Genomic DNA, 20,251 nt, shown 5'->3' on the forward strand with positions numbered 1-20,251 from the left:
CTTGATAATGTTGATCAACTATGTGAAACACTACAATGTGAGATTTCTCAAATGCGCCGTAGGTTAGCCCGCGATATGCAACTATACATACTTAAGAAGGAAGAACAGAACCAAATGTTGCGGCTATCAAGGGTACCATGGAGGATCCTGAACTTGTCTTTGACGCTGAGCTTTCGGATTATTCAGACTTTGAGATTGCCGATTTAAGTACGAATTAGGTGTTAATGTCTACACTTCGGCAATATTAGGTCATGCATTACTATGTAATGTCTGTGTTAGACTAAGTGTTTCCGTAATGAGTCTGTCAGATTGTCTGCCTAATATTTGTCTGCCTAACTGTTATGTTTATGTATTGTGTGTTCAGTTCAGGGTGTCCAGGATGTATGTATTGTGTGTTTAGTTCATGGTGTGCAGAATGTATTTTGTGCGAGACTTATGTCTGTACTACCTATGTAACTGAAAACTGCTACATTTGCAACTTCAGTTATGTTGTTTTCATGCCTGTATGAGTATTTAGCAAATTAGTGACTTCGTATATTATGTATTAAGTTTTATTACAAAAATGTTGACAAAATTTATTTTAGGAGAAATACACATTCTCTTAACTTGTTCATTTTCTCAATCGTGACAACCCAAAAATGTAACCATTATTCATTGAATATAACAAATAACATTTTCATTCTTACAAAAAATACACTACCAATTGAATAAAACAAATGATCTTTCCATTCATTCATTCATTGCACATCAGTCTTATGAAATAAGCGAAACCAATTGAATCACAATAACATCAACTCCAACCCAATATTTACATTACATAAGTTCCTGTTCGTAATCGGATTTCAAATTACATACAAGTTACATTATATAGCAAAAAACGGAAAAAGTACCATTTGTATGTAAAAAATACATCACCAAAATTTTAGGTCTTTCTCTTCTTCCTTCTTGCTACAGCTCTCGCGGTGGCCTTCGTCTTCGTGGCCTACTCCGCGGTGCTCTTAGCGTCTCACCCTTCGTCGAACTGCACAGTGTCTAGGTGTGCTTCAGACTGTAGACCATGTATATCACCTTCTAACCCAAAACAAAGACGAAAGAAAATTTTTTTTTTTTTCATGAAAACGGCTACAAAACGGGTTTATTAAACCGATTTTCTGAATTACATTATCGCCTTCTAACACAAAACAAAGACAAAAGAAAAAAAAAATTTAAATGAAAATAACTTTAGTAAAGCCAAATAAAATTTCTGAATTACATTATCACCTTCTAACGCAAAACAAAAGCAAAAGAAAAAAAAAATTACATGAAAACGGCTTTAGTGAAGTCAAAAAAAATTCCTGAATTACACATTCTAACTCAAAACAAAGACAAGAAAAAAAAAATTTAACATGAGAACGGCTTTAGTAAAGCCAATTTTTTTTTTATGAATTACATTATCATCAAAACAATGACAATAGGAAAAAAAAAATTAAAATAATAAATTAATATAATAAAATTTACATGAATAGTGAAAGCGTGGTTTCAATCCACGCTTATTGTAGTGAACAGTGAAAGCGTGATTATGAATCACGTTTTCTTCAGAAAAGGATATGCACAGTGAAAACATGGTTTGGAACCACGTTTTCTTCAGAAAAAAAATTCAAACAATATGCACAGTGAAAGCGTGGTTTGGAACCACGTTTTCTTCAGAAATTTTTTTTATGTTAAACCACGCTTTCTTAATTAAAAGCGTGGTTTGTAATAGCACTTTCACTATTCATCAAATTTTATGTTCCAAATAGTGAAAGCGTGATTTGTAATAGCACTTTAGCCTAGTTTGGGAATTCCGTCCAAACTAGGCTTAGTTTGAGAATTAAGATAGTAAATTGGCTTAATATGAGAAAAGCCTCAACAAACTACAAGGGCAATGAGTGTACTTCACGCTAATAAATTTTATTACCACCAGCAAACTGAAATATATCAATATTGAGAAATCAAAAGCTGGTATCTATCAATCAATAAATGTATTAATATCGAGAAATTTAAAAACTGATATGTATAAGTTGATATAATACGTAATGATTGATATTTAAAATCATAAAAGTAAATACAATGAATCAGAGAGACCTGCCGATTGTTACTGACTATAGCTATTGCCCTGCATCTACGGGTTGCTACTTGTTATTGCCTCTATTCTGTTGGCACCAAAATAGTTGAGATAATATATTCACTATCTTTTCTTATGATATTTTTGAAACATCAATATTACATAGCCCAAAAAAGTTGTTTAAAAAAATGTCAAAAAATAATTTTTTTGAAATGTATAGACTAAATTTATTTTGGATGTGATTTCATAACACGAAGTTTGAATTTATACCACACTTTATTTTTTAATAAATGTTTACATTAGTTTTTAGATTCCTTAACTTTTTCCTTTCTGTAACTACTAGATAGCAGACACAAACGAGTCCATATTTTCATTAAAGTAGGATAATTATATTTTTTACTATATTGTGATTACCATGAGTCTACCACATCAAACAATAAAACAAATTATAAAGGGTAGCATTAATCTAGACAATTAAAGAACAATATAGCTTCTTCTTCTTCTTCTTCTTCTTCTTTTCTCTCTCTCTCTCTCTCTCTCTCTCTCTACTTTTATTTTTAAGAAGCATCATTCATACATACTACTAAAGAAATAAAGATAAATAAGCCTTTCATTATGTTCTGGTCCATGATGTTTTAAATATTTTTTTTAACAATAGGTAGAAGGGTTATAGGACAATGCAAGTTGCACTCAAAACAGTAAGACCAATGTAATCATATTACTTTTCTAGAGAAGAATATATGAGACCAATGAGCCAAACTAATGAAAACAAAATATAATCGAAGCAAAAATTCATCTTAACATGAGATATATAGTTGAGGTCTATCGATCAACCAAGGTTTTGTTAATGTGATTAATATTTAATAAAATTAAAATGGTTGAATGTCCTTTATAAAATTGGTAAGTATAAAAAATAAACAATCATTTTAATAATACTATGATGACTATATTTTTGTACTATGTTTTGCTTGACATCTCATGTGCTACTACTGCATTGGTAATAAACACAAGTGGTGAGATCCATTAAACTAATACAATGTTGACAAATGAAATGGTAAACCAATTGTGCTAAGAAACTACGATTTCTTAACATTACTAATATTTTAAATTTCATTAATAAATATATGCACTTGTGAACCTGTCGTTAGCTGCCGCTTGAATTCCGGCACTTCAGTAATGTTTAGAAAGACATTCCTCATCTCTTCATCAGTTGCTACAACCTTCACCACATTCTACATGCAAAATGGGCTGAATAGATTTAGAGGACATAAATTGATGATAAGAATGCTCACGACAATAACAGCTTAAAACATTAAGCTCATTGTCACGTGATTCAAATGATTAGCCAATAATGTTTTTGTGTGTGATTTATTAGGAGTCTTTTATTCTTTCTATTCAAACCCAAATCATACTTTTTTTTTCAAGAGAAAGATAGGCAAGTTGGTCCTATAAATTATTTTAAATATCGAATGATACATACCAATACCGGCTGATAGGAATTGTTTTTATGGCCTCTAATACTGATACACTCCAGTGTAGTAGAGGAAATAAAAATCACATGTATATCGACTGGTTAGTGATATGTATCACTTCATAGCTAATTTGTGACCCAATTCAGAGATGACAAGTCAGGTCGGTTCACTGCTATGCAGTTCTTTTTATAGCAGATGATTTTAAAATTTTTACAGCCGTGTCATCTAATACCTTTGTTATGAAATTTAAAGCCTTAGTTGTGAGTTCACATCATTAATTGCTACTCATCATTGAAAGCATAATGCCTTTTAGGACATGATTCAAGAGTTAATGCAATCCCAAGTGGGAAATGGATCGTGTTCAAGTGCAAGAGAAGAACAGTTGTTTCAAAACACTGATTATAAGGAGAATAAGGCACCTGAATGGGTTCGGCTCCGTCCAATCCAAAAGCTTTTTGAATAGTCATTCCTTTAACAGATTGCAGCTTTCCTAGACTGAAGAATGAGAAACAAAGAACTACTGAACAATAATTTTTTATTTTTTTTATCAGCAAAAAATAGCACTTTTTTCCTAGACCACCAAAAAAACATTACATAACTAAGGCAATCAAACATAAAGCAAAGGGGGAGTGCAAAAAGCATCAAAGCTAAACATTTTCATCCCAACTACGTTGGCATAGGAAAGAAAGCCCTATCATATGCAAGCACCATCCAAGAACAAAAAAAATGGTTGGAGAGGATCCAACCAAAAACAACAAAAGAGAAACCACCAAAAGCAAAACAAGAGTCACAATAGCAACAACAAAAACACCCACAGCAACCAGCAAAGTGACCAAACAGACAATGCATCACAAAGAAGATAACAACTCTAAATCATGACGCACTATAGTGCAACTACAAGAAAGCCAGATCGTGTACTGATATTCTATTCTCTCCATAACTCTTCTACTTCACTCTTTAGTATATTGTAATACTTTGTTTTTCTCCCTTCGCTATATTGTAACACTTCGTATTAAAAAGGGGCAATAATGCTACGCTGATCATATTTATACACTACAAATAGAGAAATGTTATGAGAAACAAAGAGAATCAGAAAAATCAGGGAAATGAATTGTGCCTTTTGATGAAATGGTGGGGGAGATTTGGTACAGAAAGGAATGCTCTTTGGAGGAGAAATCTGCAGCAAATCAGTCACGGTGAATTCAAACTGCCCCCCTCTCTTTTTAGTACATCTTTGTACAATTCATCCAGGATGTGGAAAGATATCCTTGTAAGCCTTTTGTATTCTGTGTATTCAAATTGTGTGTTTGATTACAACAAGACCCTAGATTATATAGCCCTAACTCCTAAACCAAAAAAAGAAAAACACAATCACACCTATATTAAGTACAATCACAATCATGCCAAATATAGAATATACACAATATATTCTCACAACCCCTCTCAAACTCAAGGTGTTTTAGTAGAAAACATTAAGAGTTTGCTAAGAAGAAATTGAAACCGAGTGGTAGTATGAGTCTTGGTGAAGAAGTCTGCAAGTTTCAACGATGAAAAGACGAAAGGAAGCGAGATAGAGCCAGACTGCAGATGCTGTCGGGCAAAGTGACAATCAATCTCAAAATGTTTCGTTCGCTCATGGAAGACGATATTGTGGACAATCTGAGTAGCACTGCGGTTGTCACAATAGAGAGAGGTCGGAAAAGACCAAATCAGACAGAAGACAATGAAGCCAAACAATCTCAATAGTGGCATGAGCCATAGCACGATACTTAGCTTCGGCAGTAGAATGAGCAACAACAGATTGTTTCTTACTTTTCCAAGAGATCAAGGAATCACCAAGAAACATACTGAAACTAGATGTAGACTTGTGAACATTAACACCACCAGCCCGATCAGAATCAACATAGGCCACTAAGTCCAAAGAGGACGTAGAGAACAATAGTAAGCCTTGAAAGATGGTACCCCTGAAATAGCGAAGAATGCGAACCAAAGCAGCCTAATGAGTATAGTGAGGAGCAAAAACGAACTGACTAACCACATGAACAGCATAAACAAGATTAGACGAGTGATAGTCAGATAAACTAAACGATATAAAGTGGGATCATCCAGAGGGACACCATTAGTAGAGTTGAGCTTCACATTAAGCTTAATAAATGTATCAAAAACCTTAGTATTAGTAAGACCAGCATAATGAATGACCTCATTAGCATACTTAGCTTCAAACAAAAAATAGTCCTTTAGAAAAGAAGCAATCTCAATACCAAGAAAATATCGCAATGGACCTAGATCCTTTATTTTGAAGATGCGAAAGAGATGCTGCTTGACCACAGAGATAACAGAAGAATTAGAGCCAGTGATGATCATATCATCCACATATAGTAAGAGAGTAACAAAACCAGTTGTGGTGTGTCTCAGAAACAAAGAAAAGTCGAAAGCAGAAGGATGAAACCCAAACTCAGTAACAGCAATCTGAAAGCGATTATACCAAGCACGAGGAGATTGCTTCAGACTATACAGAGTACGCCAAAGACCACAAATCCGTCCGGAGGAATGGTGAAGGCCAGGGGGAGGATGCATGTAAGCCTCCTCAACGAGATGACCATTAAGAAAAGCATTCTTAACATCCATCTAATAAAGAGGCCAATGACGAATAGCAGCAACAAATATGAAAGTATGGACAGTAGCCATCTTGGCAACAGGACAAAGGTCTCCTTATAATCAATGCCATACTTTTGTGAAAAATCCTTGGCAACCAGGTGAGCTTTGTAGCGTTCAAGAGAACCATCAAAATGAGTCTTGATTTTATAGACTCATTTATAACCAACCAGATTCTTACCAGCAGGCAAAGAAACCAACTCCCAAGTACTAGTTTTTTGCAAAGCAGACAACTCATCCTCCATAGTTTGAACCCAATTGGGATCTTGACAGGCCTCCTTGTAAGATTGACGTTTTGAAGACGAATGAATAGCAGACAAAAAAAGTATGATAGGAAGCAGAAAAACATGTATTAGACCAACCCGACCTAACCTATTTTGGAGGATGACACTCTCGAGTAGGATATCGGTGTACAGCAGGATAAGAGTCTTCTGAAGCAGAAGAGGCAACAACCGGGGTAGAGACAACTAGTTGATGGGGAGCCTTGCGACAAGAATAGACTAACAACGGAGAAAGAGAAGGAGTTGAAGTAGCCGGAGATGAAATAGGAATAGCCTCAGGGGGGTCAATGGAGAGGTACTCAATAGAAGGGGTAGAAGGTGGAGAAGATGGAACAAGCTCAAGAGAAACAGTGGAGATGTACTCATCAGCAGGGATCTCAGAAGGAAATGGGTCCATGTGAACCAAATCTTCTTTTGAAACTGAAAGTAAGATAACGTTAGAGAAAGGCAACATGATGAGAGACATAAAGGCGATGAGAGACAAGGTCGTAATAATGGTAGCCTTTCTAAGTAAGACTGCAACTCAAAAAGACACACAGGACAGACTGGGCACTTAGTTTGTCCTATCTTTATGGGAAAGAAAGACAAAACAAGTAGACTCAAAAACACGTAGAAGGGAATAATTAGGAAGTTAGAAATACAGAGCCTCACAAGGAGATCCTCCAGAGAGGAAGGGAGTTGGCATGTGGTTGAGTAGAAAAACAACAGTAAGAACTGCCTCACCCTAGAATGGTGCCAGAACAGAGGCAGAGAGAAGGAGAGATCTAGCTGTCTCGATGATATGACGGTGTATCAGTATAGGAAGTTTGATGAAGGGTACCCAAATTGGCCAAATACTCATAGAATTCGGTTTTAAAGTATTCCACACCCAAGTCAGACCGGAGCATTTTAATTGTAGCCCCAAATTATGTAGTGATCAGAGACTGAAAGGTACAGTAGATCGGGTAAAAATCAGATTTATGAGCCATAAGATAAACCCAGGTATAGTGTATACAATCATCAACAAATGACACAGTATGCAGAACCCCCTTTAGTGAGAACATAAGAAGATCCCCAGACATCAGTATGGACACGAGAAAAAGAAGAAATAAAAATAGAGGAACTTTTATTAAAAGGTAAGTATGCCATTTTAGCAAGTTTACAACCTCGACATTCATTGATTTGACTAGAAGAAACTTTATCCAACAATCCTGACTGAGCTAAATACCGCAAGGGTTAACAAACAAATGACCGTGGTGAGAATGCCACAAATAAAACTGACTTGACTGAGAATCTAACTGAAAAGATAAAAGTGCAATGGGAGAGGGAGATAGAGGAAGATGTAGGCTTTCCACCACATAGAGATCTCCAACTTTACGACCAATCCCAATATGCTTCTTGGACACCCGATTCTGCACACAACACATAGAAGAAGAAAAGATAACATCAAAACTAGAAGTATCAAGCTGACTGATAGAAAGCAAGCTGACAGACAGTTGAAGAACATAAAGAACAAAGCGAATAACAATAGCAGACATGGCAGAGGGTAAAACAGACCCAATAGATAAGACAGACATACCAGACCCATTAGCAATATTAATAGCAATAGAAAAATGAGGGGGGATACAGTTTTGGAGTAAGGAAAAATGAGAAGTCATATGATGAGAAGCACCATAATCAAAAAGCCAGACAGAAGAAGGAATACCTGAAGAGGACCCAAGCAAACTTGAATGCAGAGAGGTGAGAGCAGAGGCAGATGAAGATGATTGAGAGGTGGACAAGATCTGTTGAAGTTGAGCAAACTGAGTACTCAAGGAAGCCAAATTAGGACCTGAAGCCGGAGTGGATGCAGTATAAACAGTGGGAGGCTGGAAAGAACTCTGAGTAGGAGCTCGGGACTAAGATTGCTAAGAAGATGAACGTCCTTTCTTGGGACAGTTGTACTTCTAATGACCCTTCTGATGGCAGAAAGACACTCATCTGATGTTAAGGGCCCATTTTTTTTGGCTTGGCAGTGCCCTGAATCGGTGGGGTCAATAATAGTGGAGGTTGAGCAGGAGATAGGAAGACAGATGGAGATGAAGTCTGACTGGCGGTTTTGAGACGGGTCTCCTCGTAGAGAAGCTCACGAACAACGGCATCCATAGAGGGAATAGGAGACTGGTGAAAAATGTCACCACGGATAGCCTCATACAGAGGGGAGAGAGCTGTAAATAACTGCACTAAATGACTCTGCTCTCAAAACTCAATATAAGCATCTAGAACCTTGAGGCTGGATGGTTTCATAGGAGCCAATTGATCCTAGAGACCTATCATTTCAATATAGAATACTGAATAGACAGATCCCGCTAACGAGCTCCTTGAATAGTTGTTTCCAACTCATACCGTTTGGCAAAGTTGGACTACTAATAAACACTCTATAAGTAATCCCACACCTCTTTGGCAGTGCTGTATTTAGAAAACATCATCCCGATACGGTAGTCCAAAAACTTATGGAACTAGGTCAAAACTTGGGCATTATCACAGTCCCAAGTGTCCCAGGAAATCAGATATCCTTCTTGTTTTGGATTCGATGGACAAGGAACAGAACCAGAAACAAATCTCTATTTTTTTCGACCAAGAAGAAAAATTCTCATAATACTAGACCAATAAGCATAGTTGTCAACTGTAAGTTTGCATTTAATAGCTTGAATTTTATCTTCTGACATTGTAATGAACCAGAAATAAAAGAGAAGGGAACTGATGGGGCAAAGTGAGAAAACCCAATAAATCTAGGGGGTCAAAATGTAATAACCCAAAGTTGGAACAGAGGGGTCAAATACTGGTGGATTGAAATCAGAGAATAGAGAGCAGAGACCAGAGACCAGAGGGAAAACCAAAGAAGAGAAGCTTCGATCGACACAGCCAGAGAAAGAGAACCAAAAATCGAGCCAAAGCAGAGGTCACGAAAGAGAGAGAGAGAGAGAGATCCCTCAAACCCAGACCAAAGTCGCAACTTCAGACCAAGCACCAAAAGTCTGTCGCGACTTCGGAGAAGACCAAAGAAGTCTATTGCAACTTCAAAGAAGAATAGAGAGGGTTGTCATGACTTCGGAGAAGACTGTCACCACTTTAGAGAAGCCTAGAGAGACCTTCGTGGCTTCGAAGAGGACCAGAGAAGACTTCAAACAAAAAGGGTAAATGAAGAGAAAGAACTTTGAATAATCAAGGCCAGACCTAGGGTTTCGGATGTGGCTCTATTACCATGTAAGTTTTCTGTATTCTATGTATTCAAATTATGTATTTGATTACAACAAGACCCAAGATTATATAACTCTTAACTCCTAAACCAAAAAAAGAAAAACACAAACACACCTCAATCAGACCTATACACAATCACGCCTATAATATGTACAATCACAATCATGCCAAATATAGAATATACACAATATATTCTCACAACCCCCTACCTTGTTTAATTTCTTTGTGTCAAATATTGAGTTTTCTTTGGATGATGGTAGCGTGATGTCTTTTTGGAATGATAAATGCTAGTAAGAGATATCACATGGATTTTCATGCTACACAACCCTCTTTATTTGGACTTGGGATAAAAATGAAGCACTGAGCACAACACATGCGGATTAATAAGTAGAAAAAGAACATTGATGAATATTCTTTTGCCTTTCATAGATAAATTGTAAACATAAAACTACACAAACAAATAAATAAAACCTGCATAAGAATACTTATTAACCCAATATTTTTCTACTAACTTACCATGTAAACCTTGAGATGGCTGATTCGACTTCATCTCCAGATGAAATAGAAAGTGGTATGTGGGAATTGGCCAGGATTTGAAACTTAACCTCAGAAGAAGTTGATGCTTCCATGGCTGTTTTGAAGATACAAAGCCAAATGTAATTAAGTTCACCATGAAATATATTATAGAAAGATCCTAACATATATATAACAACTACAAATTCTATTAGTTTGGCTGGACATGCATTTGCCCTAGTAAAGGTATGCAAAGTTGGCACTATGGTCTCCTAAAATTTGATTAAAAAATAAAGTATCAAATTAGTTTCAAAAATCAAAATATTTTATTAAAAAATTCATAATAGAATAGTAAATTGATCATATATACTAAGAAATTGATAAGCCTGGCTTGATTGGCATTTGGATTTGGATTGTCCAGCATTTATCACGCATATTAAGCCATTTGTATTAATTCCATCCAAGTGCGTTTAAGATGGTTGGATGGCTAAGTGAATTCCTAGCAAGTAACGTCTTTGTACCTTTCAGGAAACTTCCCTGATAAAAGGTCTATTGCTAGAGAAGTTATTTGGTGGTCCTTGACATTGAGGAGTTTCTACACACCATCCTCTTCTGTAGTTCACACCATTTTTTTTTTTTTAATTACGATTGTGGCCCACAAACAAATTGCCATCAAGGCCAAAAGATACACACCTTCCCTCCTAACCGCACCATCGCTAGCTACCAACCCTTGCCACTACAAAACCCTAGCCATTGCTATTGCCATCGCCACATAATCGTAATTCGACTAGCTGCTGACCACCGTAACTCCCCTCAGTAGCCCCTAATAAAGGAAAAGAAGGAGGTGCGGGCAATGAAGAGAGGGCAACAAGGGAGGAGGTGGGGGTTAGGCAGTGGCCAACGGGGACAGGAGGGGCTGCACAAGCATGGGGGCTACACCGATGAGGGTGGCGGCGGAGAAAGGGTTAGGTTCAGTTGAAGACCTCGACCCTCTTGTAGTGGAACCATAGCCCAAGCATAGCTACCCATGGGCAAAGACCTTAAACCCCGCTGCCACCGTTACCTCTGCCGAATTTTTGGCCCCCTTGTATTTTGCACTTGCTCCTCCCAACAAGCACCCTCATCCTCCACCGCCATACTAGGAAGACTTCCAGCGTTCCAATCATGACTAGCTTCCGCATTCCGACCACTAGGATCCTCCGTCTGACCCTCTGTAATTGTCGACGCTTCTCCCATCACTGAACGACGTCGATCGTTTCCCCTCCCTTGAGCCCCCTTTGTCGCACCACAATCATGTCCTAAGGCACCCGATAGCAACCCAAATACTCGACGAACAGATGGATTTAGTACCCGAGATCCTTACACTTCAAACCCCCATCACCTATCAAACCACGATGTGGATTGAAACCAACCCGGCCATGTGGACCCTGTCTGCCCATTCTATGACTTGTGCGCCCTATCCCAAATAGCCTCACTCCGAAATGCCCAACACCTGTAGGTCGAAGCTGACCTGGCCTAGCATCAAAGCCTCTCTGGCCCAAAACCGCATTTCCTAAAAAAACATTATTAAAATGGCCCAAATCCAAACCCCTCATTCCAAGCCTATGTGTTTTGCCTGGGCCTATTATCTTCGACCCAACACCTTTGCCTAACTGCCCAAGAGAAGAACTCCGAAAATCTCTCCTCCGATCTTGGGCCAGATTTCTAGCGCGAACATCACGCCCCCGATCTTGCTCCAGTGGCCTTGTCGCCGGTGACCAACGTTTACCCGACCACCTAGCAGCCACCAAGATTGTCGCTGGTCCATCCATCTGCATCCTGGATCGAAACCTTCCAGTACCAGCGCAAGGCCTTCCTATCCATCATCTGCCGGTGGTACGAAAATCTGATGACAATGAACCCCTGATAACATGACCGTTTGCACCACACACTCATTCTGCTCAGACCTCAGCCACACCGCCACACTCCGGCTTCAACCCGACACTCGACCCAAGAACAAACCAGGATCCTTAGCCGCATTCGCCTATCGCAATCGCGCGACCAACCATCTAATCGTTGCCCCATACAAAGCAATCTCGCTGTGCCTACCTTGTTCTCGTTTCACCACCAACAACCGACGACGACCACTAGAATCCGCTCCAATGTCCTCCATCTTGTACGCCCGAGGCCCTAGAAACAGAAGCCTCTATCGAGGACCGCGCTCCAGCACCAGTAACGGATTTGCTAAACGCCTTCTCTCTCATTTGAAATTTTGATCCTGACACGTAAATCTTGGAAACCCTGAAGCAAGCTTTGGTGATTATATACGTAATATATACACAAAAATGTATATACAATTATATATGGTAGGTGAAATGAGGATGAGAATGGGAGAGGGGATCACGACAAAGGAGTTGGGGAAAGGAGGGAGAGGGGATGGAAGGAGAGGTCAAAAATGGGAGAGTAGGTCAGGGCTAGGGCTAGGGCTAGGGCTAGGGCTAGGGTTGGCTGTTTGCGTTAGGATTTGCAGGGTATGGAGAAGAAGACGACAGCGGCAAAAATTTCATTCGGCGAACACAAGGGCAAAAATGTACAAGGCCAAACCACAAAGGGGTAAACTGGATTTTTCCTAAATTTGTTATCACCATGTATATATTGGAATGTATCACTATTGAAAATCAAAAAATCAATATGTATCAATTGGAATACTGGAATGTACCAATATCGAGAAACAAAAAAATTAATATGTATCAACTAACATAATACATATCGTTCAATATTAGAAGGGCGGGCCAGGCGTAGCGGTAAAGCTTCCCCTTGGTGATCTAGTGGTCATGAGTTCGAATCGCAGAAATAACCTCTCCACTTGTAGGGATAAGGCTGCGTACATCAACCCTTCCCCAGACCCCGTTTAAGCGGGAGCTTTGTGCACTGAGTACGCCCCTTTAAGAAATACAAGTTTAGTTAGAACGACCTGATGACTATTGCTGACTACAGAAGTGGTTGTGCGTCTATGGGTTATGTAAAACTCGAAATTTAATTATTTTTTAATTAAGTGAATTAAAATTTTATTTTTATTGTTATTAAGATATATATATATATATATATATATATAGTTGTATTTTATTTTAATTTTTGGAGTGTATTTTAATTAAGTTTAAATTTTAAATAAATTTATGATGCAGGTCTACAATGAAAATACGATGTTTTAATAAAATATATTATAAAAAGGTGTACTAAATATAATTGATCAAATATAATGTTAATTAGAATCATAAGACAAGGTATTATAAAACAAAATAAAATAGGAAAATGCTGGAGGCCCTAAAATTTCTACTAAATGTTTTTCTAAATGTCTCACATGAATATGGACCCCACACTTATGTGGGACCCACCCCATGTGAGACATTTGGTAAAATATTTGGTAGAAATTTTGGTATCTATAACATTACTCAATAAAATAATTATGGACTGGTTTTCTGGGAATTTGTTATATAGATGATAAAACCCTAGTTGTAAGTATATTTTCTTTTCTTATTATTTATTTTCCTCTCCAAGTAGCCGTGAGCCATGAGAAGGAGAGAGAGAGAGAGAGAGAGAGAAATAGAGAATTGAGGAGAATCGTTGAAGAAATCTAAGGGAAAGAAACTCACATAGATAGGAAAATATTCTATGTATATTACTTTATGTATGTTGGTATGTCCCAGCCGTGGATTGACTTTGGGAGTTGGAGATGGTGCCAAGGAGAGGGCTTAATATTCATCTTATATTTAATATTCACTGTCGATGTTATTTTGTAGTAGAGATAAGGAATTAAGTAATGTTTTTGTTAGGTGGATGATGGCGCAATATGTTTCCCAATTGGTAATTACACTTTAGTTTGTTGCCTATGTCCTTAACTAAGTGTCTTCCATATCAAATTTTACACTCCATTTGAGTAATGGATTAGCGAAGAGTCATTTGTGGGCGATCTGTAACTATCAAGCAACTTATCTTTATTTTACTTCTCATAAGGTTTCAAAGTTAAGACCTAGAGTTCTATGGCGCATTATTGTATGTTGTCTTGTAAATGCTTAGGGTCATATGGTATGCTGTCTTGTAAACCCTCTGGGTCATGTGCTTATGGGTGAGCAGCTCTGTGGGAGTATAACTAAGTCACATAAAGTTTTCTTAGTAAAGGTCACATGAATAGAGTTTTGAAATTCTATAAGATAGAGAATTCTAAACATGGCGCTTTATGTAGCCTAATTGAGAATGGAAAGAAATTTCCAATATCCTATGGACAGTGGGAGCAGCGTGCCTACTAGTGGATTACTCCATCAGAGAAGAATACTCTACATTCTTAGTTGTATGGTAGTGATTGTGAAAATTTTCCATGTCATCACTGGGTGATTGAGAGGGAAACATTCATGATTGCTCCATAAGATGATAAAGAGCATAGGATAATGCCAAAGGTTCTCTAGTCCCCTGTTTTTAGAAAATGGATCAATGTTGTGCATTTTAAGACAAAGTCATTGAGGATTAACCATTTCTAGGATTTGGTTGACTTTCCGCTATGAAGCAAAATTGTTCTAAAGTTATGTGTGATTTGGATAGTCATTTTTTGAGGCATAAAACTCGCTAGATCCTGAAAAGTTGCACCATTGAGAAAGGTGTAGACCATGAGAAGACTTCCTCTTGGGGAGTGAGGTTACTTCAACTTAGGCTATAATTGACACGAGTTCGAAACTTTACTTTGTAGACATTGTGACCCAATTTCTCATTGGAGAACTGAATAAGTAGATTCGTAGGCATTTACCTTCTGCTTTTATGGCGAAAAGTTAGGAGCGCAAAAAGATTGTTAATTCCAATAACTCTTTTACGGCCTAAAACAGTTATCCAACTAATGGTTCTTAGATTTTGTCGAGCCATGATGGGCCAACAATGATTGATGAAGACTACTGAGACATGATCAATGGTCCAAAAGAAGTTTTTTCTTTCTTAGTCATTATGAGTAAGGAATTTATAAGGTTGTCACCACCTAGGATTGGCAATCCTCTATTTTAGACATGACGAAAATGGGTGATGTAGTTTATATGCTCAGATATACGATCCTTAGGGATTATTTTGGGAGAATTCTCAGTTTGTCTTTGATGACTTACATAAGGAATATCCTAGAATGATTCTAGATGCGAAATTGCAAACCCATTGACTTACCTATCGGTAAAAGCTAAAGCCTTAGCTATTGAGTGAATCCTTAGATTGTCTCTAGGAGAAACAGATGACCGATATTCCTTGATCTTTTGTTGTGGGAGCCTGAAATACGCTATATAGGTGTATTCGACATGTAAATGGTTAACTGAGTAGTTTAGACATTGACCTTGCTCATTAAACTTTGGATAGGATGTTTTACTAGTAGCGTATAAATTTGTCCCTCGTAAGATTCAATGCGCTAGTTGGGCACATCTTGAATGAATGCAAATTGGTCACTAGAATGTCTTTAGAGCGGTAGTTGCACAAGATGTAGTGATCTTGAATCATTTCATGTGAGGCACATATGGTGGATTCCGTTGTATATGCTTATCGCAAGAGGTGCTGATATGGCCTATGTTTGGAATTTAGGATTGCGCAAACTATGGTTATGTTTTTCAATTGATCGTTTGTTTTGTGATATTATGGGATATTGAAGCTGTTATGGTTTGTGTCATAATGACTAGCAGATGATGATGCTAGCATGCAAGATTGGCTCACTCACACAAGCAATCGCCCTTGGCACTTGGGAGGGAGCAAAGATGAGACTAGTGGTTTATTTTATTTGGAGCCAAAATAGGCTTAAATTATCCACTATGTATGTCGCATTGGTTGTAACCAAGATGAGGTTGTGTTAAAGACCAAACATGGATGTTAGTACCCACTTTTCATGTTGTGTCTATTATGATTAGCCAGATGCGAGATCTCATTTGGCACTGGGAAGGCGAGCAAATAGAGAATTCGGGTTAGGTGCTAGAAAGTGACTAGACTAAGATCTGTACGGTGTATCAAATATGAAGTCACTCTTTGGAAGAGTTACTCCACCATAGCATGTATTCATACTACATGTGCTTGGCGACCGAATAATGAGGTGAGAGAATGGATCCCTGTTTCCTCACCGTGTAAGTCTTACGTGTCATTATTGATATAATTTTCACTTATGTACCCTTTTGTGACCTTTGACATTAAACTTTGATATGTTGCCTGCAGTCATGTATGATTCTGTTTTAAGGGACATCACTAGGAAAGCGGTCAACACTAAACTAAATCGCATAAGGGCGAAGGGAAGATCATCTAGTATTACACCACTTGTATATTCATTGCCGGAAACTCACATCGTTCTGTATGATAGGCAGATTGAATGTGAATATATTGCAATATTTGAGAGGGTCAAACATACTTTTTTGAGGGATTAAAGATGTTTTTGGCCCGGTGTAATTGGATAAGTTTGGGGTATATGAGACATTATTTATTTTTATTTTTTTTCGAGTTGATGTCTCGATGCTAGCTCCTTTTTGAGTTTCTAGTATAAAGCTCACACATGTAGGTGTTCTCAGTGGTCGCACGGTCCATTGGCTGGTATGATCATGTTTGATGGATAAATTGAGATAAAAGAAGCACAACGTCATGCCAGCACACGTTCGAGTGGGAGATATTGGAAGCTAGGGGGTTTAGAACCCATACCCGATTGGGTTGCCCATGGTGGCATGACCCAAGACCCATAAGAAGAGACCCAGTCAAAGTGGACTTGAGTTAACTTATCCTGGGGATAATTAACCCACTATCTCATCTCTTGAGGAGACAAAATTGGGGGTGGTTATAACACTCCAATATAATATATGTATTATAGGGTGAGAGTTAATTTTAACCGTATTTGATCTATCTCCTGTAGTATTCTCTTTTTCTTTCTCTCTCCATAAAAACACATAATAGCCATTATACTATGAATAGAGTGGGTAGTTCTCTAATAGTTCTACTCCATTGCTGGGAATTATTCGAAGACATCAATGGAGACACGTGATTCACCCAAATGATCCATAGATTCGGTTTGAGCGTAAAAAGTATGTCCAAATATGTTTATTTCCAAATATGTATAATTTTCACCTATGTCATAAGGTAAGGGGTTGATATTCTGCTACTTTGATATGTTGCCTGCAGTCATGTATGATTCTGTTTTAAGGGACATCACTAGGAAAGCGGTCAACACTAAACTAAATCGCATAAGGGCGAAGGGAAGATCATCTAGTATTACACCACTTGTATATTCATTGCCGGAAACTCACATCGTTCTGTATGATAGGCAGATTGAATGTGAATATATTGCAATATTTGAGAGGGTCAAACATACTTTTTTGAGGGATTAAAGATGTTTTTGGCCCGGTGTAATTGGATAAGTTTGGGGTATATGAGACATTATTTATTTTTATTTTTTTTCGAGTTGATGTCTCGATGCTAGCTCCTTTTTGAGTTTCTAGTATAAAGCTCACACATGTAGGTGTTCTCAGTGGTCGCACGGTCCATTGGCTGGTATGATCATGTTTGATGGATAAATTGAGATAAAAGAAGCACAACGTCATGCCAGCACACGTTCGAGTGGGAGATATTGGAAGCTAGGGGGTTTAGAACCCATACCCGATTGGGTTGCCCATGGTGGCATGACCCAAGACCCATAAGAAGAGACCCAGTCAAAGTGGACTTGAGTTAACTTATCCTGGGGATAATTAACCCACTATCTCATCTCTTGAGGAGACAAAATTGGGGGTGGTTATAACACTCCAATATAATATATGTATTATAGGGTGAGAGTTAATTTTAACCGTATTTGATCTATCTCCTGTAGTATTCTCTTTTTCTTTCTCTCTCCATAAAAACACATAATAGCCATTATACTATGAATAGAGTGGGTAGTTCTCTAATAGTTCTACTCCATTGCTGGGAATTATTCGAAGACATCAATGGAGACACGTGATTCACCCAAATGATCCATAGATTCGGTTTGAGCGTAAAAAGTATGTCCAAATATGTTTATTTCCGCTGTGTATTATTTTTTATTTTTCCTACAAAGACAAAAAAGACAGAAGAAATAACACAGAAGTAATGTGGTTCAACCAATCTTGGCCTAAATCCACACACACAAAGCCCTATGGGCTACATATTTTATTCACTCAACTTCATCCTCTTGATTACATGGTACACCATATATATATATATATATATATATAGAGGGAGATACAATCAAATCCCTTCAGTTAAGAGAATGAAATAAATTAAAGATACAAAAAATCATGATAAGCACAAATCATGGAATCTCCATATATTTTGATATCTTTAACAATATAATCTTATCTTTAACAATTCCATTAATTTAACTATATATGCACACACAACATACATACATAATATACACAGTAATATATATATATATATATATAGAATTATATACATTGGAGCAATGGAGGATCAGAATGGGAGAGGGAGTCATCACAGAGGGGATTACGATGAGAGGACAAGGAAGGGGAAAAGGAGGTCATAAAGGAGGTCAGAAATGGGAGATGGGGTTAGGGCTAAGGCTAGGGCTAGGAAGGGAAGAGGTGTGACAGGGAGGGCTAGCTGTTAGAGATAGGGTTTGTAGGGTATGGAGAAGAAGACGATGGTGAGAGCAAAAAGTTCATTATGTGAACACATGGGTAGAAATTGTCATTTTACAACATTATTTGAATTTCATTTAAATGAAAAAACATTCCAACTCTCGAAATTTGCGCGTGTGACAATTTCAATTAATTTGGGCGAAAAATGTAACCATTTCACTTTTGTCCAAAACCATAGGAGAGATATTTGGCTACTTTTAAACCATAAACGGGTAAAGTGCTACGAGGCCAAATCACATGGGGTTAAATTGGATTTTGCCCTAATTTTTACTACACCACCATATTAAGAAATCAAAAAATCAAAACGTATCAATTGGTATACTGAAATGTATCAATATCGAGAAACAAAACAATTAACATGTATGAACCGATATGTATTTTATTGTTCAAAATTTAAAATTATAGGAAATATAATAAAGTTGGAAAAACCTGATGATTGTTGTTGACTGAAGAAGCCATTGTGCGTCTGAGGGTCGATGCTTGGAGTTCTCACTATGTTGTTGGCACCTGAAGATGTGGGATAATATATTTACTACATTTTTAATGCTAATTTTGTAACAATGATATTACATTGCACAAATTACTTAAAAAACAAATGCTTTGTTTCCTTTGATTTTTCGAAAACTTCTTTCATGGCAGAGGGGATCATGATAAGGGGGCTAGGGAGGGGAGAGAGGGGGTTGCAGGGGAGGTTGGGAATGGGAGAGGGGATTAGTGATAGGGCTAGGGCTAGGGAGAGAACAGAGGTGACATGGAGGGGCTGGCTGTTAGGGTTTGTAGGGTATGGAGAAGGCGACGACGACAGAGGAAAAAATTTCATTATGTAAATACATGGGTAAAAATGTCATTTTACAACATTATTTCAATTTCATTTATGTGAAAAATCATTGCAACTCTCGAAATTGGCACGTGTATGACAATTTTAGCCAATTTGGATGAGAAACTAACAGTTTCACTTTAGTCCAAAACCATATAGGAGATATTTCAGTATTTCGGAACAATAAGGCAGTAAAGCGCTACAGGACCAACCACATGGGGGTAAATTGGATTTTGTCTTGATTTTTATTACCACCATATATGCACTGGAATGTATCAATATTGAGAAATCAAAAAATCTACATGTATCAATTGGTATATTGGAATGTATCAAATCGAGAAACAAAAAGATCAACATGTATCGACCGATATTAAACATCATTCAATGTTTAAAATCATAGGAAATACAACGAAGTTAGAAAGACCTGATGACCATTGCAGACTGGAGAGGTTGTTGTCTGTTTGCTGGTTGCTGCTCAGATATGTCACTACATTATTGGCACCTGAAGAGGTGAGATAATATATTCACTACTTTTTTTAATGATATTTTTGTAACAATAATATTATATAGCCCAA

At 37.6% G+C, this 20,251-nt stretch overlaps 1 protein-coding gene across 5 annotated transcripts in view; it reads right to left on the minus strand.

The window, feature by feature from the left end:
• Positions 1-756: 756 nt before the first annotated feature.
• Positions 757-20,251, minus strand: part of LOC114304208 (uncharacterized) — a 67,101-nt gene continuing 47,606 nt past the window's right edge. Inside the window, exons 1-4 of one of the 5 annotated variants that reach the window (XR_014362246.1) lie at positions 10,745-13,151; positions 10,227-10,341; positions 3,975-4,050; positions 757-1,071 (exon numbers count right to left, since the gene is read on the minus strand). Coding sequence is in view for 1 of the 5 variants with exons in the window: in XM_082916524.1 (XP_082772650.1) it covers positions 1,007-1,071; positions 3,222-3,315; positions 3,975-4,050 (235 nt within the window). In the remaining 4 variants the exon portion in view is untranslated. The other 4 variants (XR_014362245.1, XM_082916524.1, XR_014362247.1 and 1 more) reach the window with 4 other exon arrangements.

Source organism: Camellia sinensis, chromosome 2 (genome assembly GCF_055761805.1).
Source record: "Camellia sinensis isolate YWXY chromosome 2, ASM5576180v1, whole genome shotgun sequence".
Taxonomy (NCBI): Eukaryota; Viridiplantae; Streptophyta; class Magnoliopsida; order Ericales; family Theaceae; genus Camellia; species Camellia sinensis.